The 9,034-nt window shown below is 52.2% G+C and overlaps 1 protein-coding gene across 1 annotated transcript in view; it reads left to right on the top strand.

Moving 5' to 3' along the window:
- The first annotated feature begins 3,195 nt into the window (after nt 1-3,195).
- STARD5 (StAR related lipid transfer domain containing 5) overlaps nt 3,196-9,034 on the top strand; it is a 10,695-nt gene continuing 4,856 nt past the window's right edge. Inside the window, exons 1-5 of the mRNA XM_004708195.2 lie at nt 3,196-3,322; nt 3,922-3,971; nt 4,546-4,678; nt 6,501-6,618; nt 7,619-7,712. Coding sequence (XP_004708252.1) covers nt 3,224-3,322; nt 3,922-3,971; nt 4,546-4,678; nt 6,501-6,618; nt 7,619-7,712 — 494 coding nt within the window. The 5' untranslated portion in view covers nt 3,196-3,223. The remainder of the gene's footprint in view (nt 3,323-3,921; nt 3,972-4,545; nt 4,679-6,500; nt 6,619-7,618; nt 7,713-9,034) is intronic.

Genomic DNA, 9,034 nt, shown 5'->3' with positions numbered 1-9,034 from the left:
CTTGTTTATCTTCAAGCCTTTAAGACTCCAGATGCTATATCTTTTGATAGCCAGGCACCATCAGCTTTCTTCACTACATTTGCTTATGCACCCGCTTTGTCTTCAGCGGTCATGTCGGGAAGGGGAGCATCATGAAGAGCTTTCATGTGTATAGAAGATGATAGCTTGTATTAGCTTCACCTTAATCCCTTAATCTTCAAAGTAACATCTTTGTCCTTCAACACTTCAATGAGGTCTTAAGCAGCAGATGTTCCCAAGGCATGCATCACTTGATTGCTTGCCTGCAGCTTCCATGAGCTCTGTACTGTGGCTCAGAGCAAAATGATAATCCTTGTCAACTTGGATCTGTTCTCCGTTTGTTAGGATGCCCAGTTGTGAGGATTTCAGTTTTCTTTACTGTAAATTGTAATCCACCTTTGACCTTCATCAGCAAGTGTTTCAAGTCTTCCTCATTTTCAGCAAGCAAGGATGTGCCATCTGCTATCAAGATTATTAATAAGCCTTTCTCCCACCCTAAGGTCATAGTGTCCTTCATATACTCCAGTTTCTCAGATGATAAACTCAGCACAGAGACCGAGCAAGTATGGTAGAAAGATAAAACCCTGACACACACCTCTGCTGATCTTAAACCATGTGGTATCTCTTGTTCTGTTTGTCTGGCTGCCCTTTAGTTCATGTACAGGTTCTTCGTAATCCAAATGAAGTGCTCTGGAATACCCATTCTTCTCTGTGTTATCCATCATTTGTTATGCTCTACACAGTCAAATGCCTTGTATAAAACACAAGTATACATCACGTATACATACATCCTGCTGGTATCCTCTGCTCTCAGCCAAGATCCATCTATCATCAGCAATGATATCCCTCCTCCCATGGCCTCGTCTGAATCCAGCTTGACATTTCCGGCAGCTCTCTGTCCACATACTGCTACAGACATTGTTGATTTAAATAACATTGTGTTGAATCTTAAATCCAATTTATTTCTGATACAAAGTAAACGGCTCTTGGTTTGAAAATCCTGCCTAATGATATCAGCTCACATTTCTCGGTCTGGGTCTCAGCACTGATTGTATCCCACTTGCTCTGGGCCATCTCTAAGTGACTCTTCCTTTGCACCATAAATGTTAAAGGCTATATGCAATACTAAATGGATAGCTCATATTTTGTTTACCCTGGCTCCTTTTAATGAAGAGTTAGGGTGTTTCTAGTTGCAGGAACAATTGTATACATTCCTGTGCAGGGAAGTTGCTGGGCTCAAGAAGCAGTAAATGGAAACATTAATAAACATTGTTCTCTTGCTCCTGATGTCTGTATCAGTTTATACTTCCATCCAAAGCAACTGTTTATCCAGATTCTTGCCAACCAAAGCATGGTATTAACAGATCTCTTCCTCTTTACCGATCAGCTATGTGAAGAATAATGCATTTCCTCATCTTCCTGGTAATCCACGTACTGAGCTCCTGTCGATATTGGCCATGCTCATTTGCTTTTCTCCCAATTAGCTCTTCATGTTTGAGGCTTTCTTTCTGTCCAACACGGTGTGGAGTGTTTGAGGATTTGTAGCAGCACTTGGCACATTAAAAAAAAACCTCTTATTTGGGGTTAAATGCATTCTCATTGTTGTTTTCTCTCTCAGGTGCGTATCTGCCTTTTGGTGATGTTGTGGGTGTACTTCGTTTTCCTTGAATGTGGCCAATGTGTTTGTCTTTTCCTTTCTGGCTTCTGAGAATAGTCGCCTGTGTTAATTCCCAACAGCTTGGAGAAATATTTATTATTATCCCCTTTTCCCATTGAGCAAACTGAGGCTCAAGGATTAACCTCCTTGATTGCTCCAAACTGCAATAAGGAACTCTGATCGTGCTTTGGATGAGTCGAGGGGCCGATCACTGCAAGATCAGACGGTCAAACTCCTGCGCCGCTCCAAAGGAGGCTCTTTGCACCGCACAGATTCACAGCCTTGCAAATGCTATTTGGGTCGCCGTGACTGCAAAGGGACTCCGTGTCAATGTCTTTTGACACCCTCATAGGGGGATGAAAGTGGGCCTAGAACGATTGTTGTCACGTGACTCGAGATGCAACAGAACCAAATGCTGCCGGTCCCGGCCGTCCTCACAACTGTTCTCTGATGGAGGCCAAAGCACAGCCACTGTCAGTGCGTCTAACACGATCCTCCTCGGTTGCTACCCCTACTTTACCAAGGTCTTTTTCCAGGGCCTGCTTTCTCCGGATAACATGTCCAAATGTTGTGAGATGAAGTCTCACCATCCTCGTTTCTAGGGAGCATTCTGGCTTTACTTAATCCAAGATAGATCTGTTTGTCCTTCTGGTAGTCCCTGGTACTTTCCATATCCTCCACCAGCACCAGCATTCAAACGAGGCTACTGGAAATAGCACGGCTTCAGTGAGGGCCACCTTAGTGCTCAAAGTCACACCCTTGCTTTTCAGTGCTCTGAAGAAGTCTTGTGTAGCAGATGTACCTGACGCAACTTGTCTTTTGATCTCTTGACAGCTGCTTCCATGAACTTTGATTGTGGAGCCATCGAGTGGACTCTGACTCACAGCAGCCCTATGGAAGGTGTCCCAGGTTCTACAGGGAGCACTGGTGGCAGAGTGGTTAGAAGTTGAGCTGCCACCCAAGAGGTCAGCAGTTTGAAATCACCAGCCACTCAGCAGGACTAAGAAAAGGTTTCAACTCCTACCACCATCATCTCTTTCCCCACCACCTAGGCAGCATCCCTTCTCTGGACCCCGCAGCAGCCTCCCCATGAGATTATTTCTGTTGCAAATGTCACCATCTTCGGGCCTAGATGAGCCTATTTGCACGCAAGACAGAAATCCACGTTCCTTAAGCAAGCTTATGACATTGCCCCTTATCTGGCCTGGCCCACTCGTCTCTCCACCACTGGCCCTTCTCAGAGTCTACAGGTTCCAGGGTCTCAGCCAGAACCGGACACACAAGCCACTGAGCCCGCAGGACCGCGCTGGGTGCGTCTAGGACCAGCCCAGGTTGTGACGGAGCCAGCAGAGGCCGGCGACCTCTGGCTCTGCCAATCCCGAAGCGGGGCGGGACCCGTCGGAGGCTCTGGACCAATCCGGAGGCGGGGGCGGGGCTTGAGGGGGCGGGGCTCCGGGCTCCGCGCAGGGTCCAGGCTCTCTGGCCTCCAGGTTCCAAGTGCCGCGGGTGCCACTCGCGACTACGGAGCCACGCGCAGCTCCGGACGCAATGGACCCGGCTCTGGCCACGCAGATAAGCGAGGCGGTGGCCGAGAAGTTACTGCAATACCGGCGAGACACGTCAAGCTGGAAAATTTGCCGGGAGGGCGTGAGTGAGGAGCTGGGTGGGAAGGGGTCGCGGTGGCCTTTGCTCCCTGGGGGTCCCGGAACCCCCCAGGCACCTGCAGGCTCCTGGTCTCCCCGCTTCCCTCTGCATCACTCGTGGAGCTGGATTGAGGAGGGGAATCCACTTGGAGTTGCTTGCTTAATTAGTATTGTGCCCTAGGGTGGCCCCAGGACGTAAGTATCTGCCCCTTTGGTTGAATGACTCGCCCAAGGTCACTTGGCTGGGACGCAGTAGTGAGGTTTTAGAGCCTCCTTGAAACATCAGGCTTTGGAGTTGCTTAAGGAGTAGTTTTGCTTACTTGACACTGCCTCGTTTTTAACTCACAGTCGTAAGGCGCTCAGGAAACAGAATGCGTGGCAGCTACGGAGGTGGTGTGAGGCTCCTATGGCTGTAGGTGTCTGGCCCCGCACCCCAGACCCCCTCGAAGTCCTGTCGCCACTGCTCTGCAGCGGGAGGCAGCGAGTGCAGGGCTAGCCCCGGTTGGGCGACCATGGGCGACCGCTCCTCTTCTGTAAAATGGGTGGAGCCCGCTGATGACCAAGAGCAGCTCTAAAATCCTGCGATTCTGTGCCTTTTGACAGAACGGAGTTTCCGTTTCCTGGCGGCCATCAGTGGAGTTTCCAGGGAACCTGTAAGTGCACGCCTTGTTGCAAGTGTGTCTGAGCTGCCGCACCCTTCCTGCTATCCACACCTGTCAGCTTCCTGAAAGGTCCCAATTAGTCCCAGCACCTAGGGCCAACTCACCAAAGTTATTCCCCAGGAAAGCCATTGCCCTGTGCTGTTGAAGGAATGCTTTTCAGCAATCCAGGCTCTTGTGAAAGCCGACGTTCACAAGCCCTCTGTTTCGGGATGCCGGCTAGGAGATGCCAACCATTTCACTGTGCAAAAGACAGGAGGCAGACTTGGCCTACTCTTTGGTGGTCCATATGAAACCAAGCCAGTTGCCCATAGTCAATCAGGCCCTCCCTTGTGTGTCAGAGAACTATGCTCCATAGAGTTTTCCGTGACTGACTTCTTTGGGGAAGTAGATCGCCAGGCCTTTCTTCCGAGCTGCCTTTGGGTGAACTCAAACCTCTGAGCTTTTGTTTAGCAGCCAGCACATGAAGCAGGTGTACCGCTCAGGGACTCCCTAGTCCTTAAGCATCATCCCCCAAAAAAGCAAGCTTGACGGATGCCCTTGGCTCAGACCCCTGTTTGTGTTCCAGGTACCGAGGGGAAGGCGTTGTGCTCGGGACGCCGAAGAAGGTGTGGGACTGCATCAAGCCTGTCTCTGGGGGATTGCGAGAGAAATGGGATGAGAACGTGAACAGTTTCGAAATAATCGAAAACATCACAGATGTAAGTCTTCCCAACAGGCTTTGAAGTGATCAAAAACATCCTTGATGCCAGTTTTTACAAGCCTCCTGGGAAGGGGGAGGGGAGTCCGTGGCCCCTTTGGACAAAGGGGCCTACCCGCAGACCCCAGCTGCCCAGCAAGCACACTTCGCCCTGTGCTTGCAACATCAAGCTCAGGTATGAGCAGGAAGTCCTGTGTTGCAGAGAGCCCGAGAAACCCTAACCAGAGTGGTGAGAACTTGGCAGCGGGCCAACAGAGGTGTGTCGCCCACAGGCTGGCTCTGGGGATGCAGAGGGCGGGGCTCTGGGCGGGGCCATCTGCTGGAACTGGCAGCATTTCCAGGTGCTGAGTCTTGAGTTTGGAGAGCCCTGGCTGAAGCGAGGGAGGAGCCATGCCAATCGGTAACTTCTGGATGGCAGTTTCCTCCTTGTAAGACGAATTGTTTAGCAGTCATCAGGTTGAAGGGATATGGTCATGAGAGATAAAATAGTTCATCTGCCACCTCCTCTACAAAAGATCCCAATTCAATCAGCAAAGGCAAACCACTTGGTTTCTAAGGCCATGCCTCGTGCCTTCCCTAGGAGTGTGCTTAAGGAAGGGGGTCCACACCACATTCGGACACCAGTGTGGGTGTGGGTGTGGTGGTGGTGGTGGTGGGGACCTGATTCAGTATTGAACCGGTATTCCTAAGCGTCTCTTGGGCGACCACGGGCACTTTGCAACCTAGGACAATAGATGCCGGGCTGCTCCCAGGTGGCTGGGGGCATATGGGTTCCTTTTCCAGTGGGGAAGGGGCAAGTGGGCAGGGAGATCCTACAGGAAAGTGCAGACTGTTTGTGGGGCGGAGGGGGGGAGCCCGGAGTGGTGGTCATTTTAGGAAAAGGGACACATGAGGGCTGGTGCATCAGGAAACTTAGTCCTGGTCCCCCATTGTAAAGTGACCATGTGCCCTATGGCTGGTGTGCCCTTCCCCCCGAATATGCTGAGGTCAGCAGGTTCTCTGCCCAAAGGTTTCTCTGCTGTTTCTCAGTCTCCCAAGTCCTCCCACCTTGAGGTTTCCCCTTAAACCTGACCTCTACCTCTTCATCCTCACCTGGAGACAGCTGAAGAGGGGATGGGGGCGGTAAAGCACAGGGCAGGATGGGGTGCCCATGGTTTAGCGAGTTGGAGGGTAGACAGGTGGGGTATATGGAAATGGAGTGAGATTCCAGATGAGCTGCCTCCTAGGGCCAGGACTGGGGAGGAAGCAGAGTTCTGCACCAAGGGCATGACTGTTAAGGAGGCACGCATTCTCAGGATTATACAAGTGCAGGGCTGGCTTAAAAGAAGTGTGCCGCCTTAAATGCTGGCCTCTGGCACCTCTCCTGCCTCACCTGAATCCTGATGCTCTTCAGATTCCATTTCCACTGTGAGCTTTGTGGGTAAGTTCTGAAACCTGTTTCCTCCTCTGTAGGATGGGTGAGTAATACCCATTGCTCACAGTTCTGAGGGACAAAAGAGAGCCTTGACCCCACAAGGCTCTTATGAGATACTCAATGGCGGTGCTGTGATCCCTCTTGGGACATAGCCCCAGCATGACCTAGCTGGCCGGGAGCAACAATGTCAGCATTAGAGTTTATAAACAGGGTATCTATAGTTCCGTGAAATGTGGCTCTTGCAGGGGGAGCAGGGAGCTCATCCTTTATCTCCTCCATTCATAGTACCCACACCATTCCTGCTTCCTGCCTCTGGGGCCAGGCACTCTGGGTTGATGAGATGAGCGGGGAGAAGCGGTCTGGCCCCCAGAGACAGAGAGAGCTGCCCCCCACCCCCTTGCTTTGGCAGACACTGTTCATCAGCAGAACTTCCACCCCCTCGGCCGCCATGAAGATCATTTCTCCCAGAGACTTCGTGGACTTGTTGCTCATCAAAAAATACGAGGGTGGAGTCATCAGCACCAATGGTGAGCCTCTGGGGACCACTGGGCCCTTTCCCTCCATGCGCCTCCATTCAGCCCACCTGATGGGACTCTCTGGAGGACTTAGCCCCGGGGATCTTCCGTGCTGCTTGCTGTGTGGGGTTTGGGGAGATTCTGTGTCCTGGGGGATCTGAGCTGGAAAAGTCACCTTTCATTGTAAGTCCCAGATGTCACCAGTGGTGCCTTTACAAATGCCCGCGGAGGCCGAATTGGCCCCTGCAAATGTGAACTTGCCTCCATGCGAGCCCGTGGGTTGTCCCTCTGAGAGGATTGCCCGTGGGTTGTCCCTCTGAGAGGATTGCCCGTGGGTTGTCCCTCTGAGAGGATTGTCCCCAGGCTTCCTCTCGGAGGAGGGGAGCCCAGCCGCTGCGCCTTTTACGGGGCCTCCTCTAGAGAGTGACTTTCTCTGAGCCTCCACGTAGGGGGTCCACCTAACGGGGCCCTTGTCCTCCCTTCACTGCAAGCCTCACATTGGGCATTGCTCTTTTCGCCACTCTTCTGGCAGGGCTGGGAGAAGCCGGGTGGGTGGAGGTGAGGAGAACGCGTGTGCATTTGTGTGTGCGCGCATACACGTATGACTGAGAATAGGTGAATGCATGGGTTATGTGTTGGGTGGGTGTGCATGAGTGTGTATGGGAGGGGCATGTGGGTCTGTAAAAGTATATGGTGTGTGCATCTGAGCGTGTGAATGTGTATGAGTTTGTGTACACGGATGTGTGTATAAGTGCATGAATGTGTACCAGTGTGTACGTGTATGTGAGCATGCACGCGCATGTGAACAGGACTGTATATTTATAGGTGAGAGGGGCAATGGATAGGCAGGGTGTAGGAAGGACCTCTGGGCCGAGTAATAGTTCCCCTGGCTGACTCCCCTGGCCCAGGTGTTTGGGTCTGCACACCCTATGCGTGCCCAACCAAGGCAGTTCTGTGTAGTGGCCTGGCTGTCTGAAGTTCAAGTTCATGGTCCACCTACTCTGTCTTCCAGCTACCAACATTGAGCATCCCTCATGTCCTGTGCGGCCAGGCTACGTGAGAGGGTTTAACCACCCCTGCGGTTGCTTCTGTGAACCTCTGCCTGGGTAAGAATAGATCCTGCATGCACTACCTCCCCTGGGCCTCACAGTGGCCGTTCCCTTGCAATGGCACACTGGCCCTGATCCACAGCACAGAGCACTTCTGTAGGGGTCGTGGTGGTACAGTGGCTCAGCTCCAGGCTGCTCGTCCCAAGGTCAGCAGCTCAAACGCACTAGTGGCTGCGTGGGAGAACACTGTAGCTTTCTGCATCTGTAAAGATTCACAACTTTAAAAAACCCTGGTCTCTGGAGTGGCTCTGCTCCTTGTAGTGTAGCTCTGAGTGAGAACCAAGGCAAGGCGGTACATTTGGTGTGGGGTTTGTAACAGCTCATTGGGACAGGTAAAGAACCCACGGCGTTGGGCTCGGTTCTTACTCATAGTGACCCTGAGGGACAGAATCCGAGGCTGTGAATCGTTACGAAGTCAACTGCCCCACCTTTTTCCTGTGGCGCTTCTGGTGGATCTGAACCGCCAACCGTAAGCACAGCACCCCAGGCCTCCTAGTCCAGGACAGTCCCTGACAAGTGGGGAAGAATCCTGGCGAGGCATGGTTCTCACTGGTTTTATTTGGAGAGTCCTGCCTCCAGTTCCCTGAGGCAGGAAGGGAAAATGTCATCGCCCCAAGTAGCAGATGAAGAAATCGGGCCTCAGGGAGACTCATGCTCTTTGTCTAGGGTCAAAGGCTGGGAGACGGGAGAGCAACTGAGAGGGTAGTTGTCCCACCCACAATCCAGTCTGAGAGCGTCACCCCAGGTGAGGAATGGGACAAAGTGCCAGGTGCTGAAGGGAGACCTCATGGTCACATGGTCCTCGGAGGCATCGCTGAGCCTAGGAGCCCTTCTGTCCCCATTTCCTCACAATCTGAGTTCAGGTTTTGCTGGGAGCTTTGTTTGTGTGTGCAGTTCAGGACACAGAAGGATCCTGGAAGCTGCCAAGGTGGACAGTGAAGAGAAATTGCACCTGAGGACGTGTACCCTTACAGCTCCCAGCGCGTCCACCAAGAGGGGGAGTCTGTGTTCTCGGCACCTGATCCCAGCAGCCTTGGTGCTGAGATGTTTAACCAAACACCCAGACCCAGCACCTCTGTGTAACCATACACTCTTTGCTCAGCTGGCCTTTGAAACTCTCTCTGACAAGATGGTTCTTAAACAGAGCACAGTTTTATCAGCTTGAAAATACCAGAGTGGGCTCCATCACACACACACACACACACACACACACACACACACACACACTCACTGATGGCCACATAGAGGCCACTGATTCTGAGGACTTGGGCTGAGGACACTGGCCTCTTCCCCCTGCTGGGCAGAGCCAGGTGTTGTGA

Source organism: Echinops telfairi, unplaced genomic scaffold (assembly GCF_000313985.2).
Source record: "Echinops telfairi isolate 266 unplaced genomic scaffold, ASM31398v2 ScPeMD7_7;HRSCAF=31, whole genome shotgun sequence".
NCBI classification, from domain to species: domain Eukaryota; kingdom Metazoa; phylum Chordata; class Mammalia; order Afrosoricida; family Tenrecidae; genus Echinops; species Echinops telfairi.
Note: the sequence above shows the minus strand (reverse complement) of the source record. Positions and strands in the feature narration are given on the sequence as shown.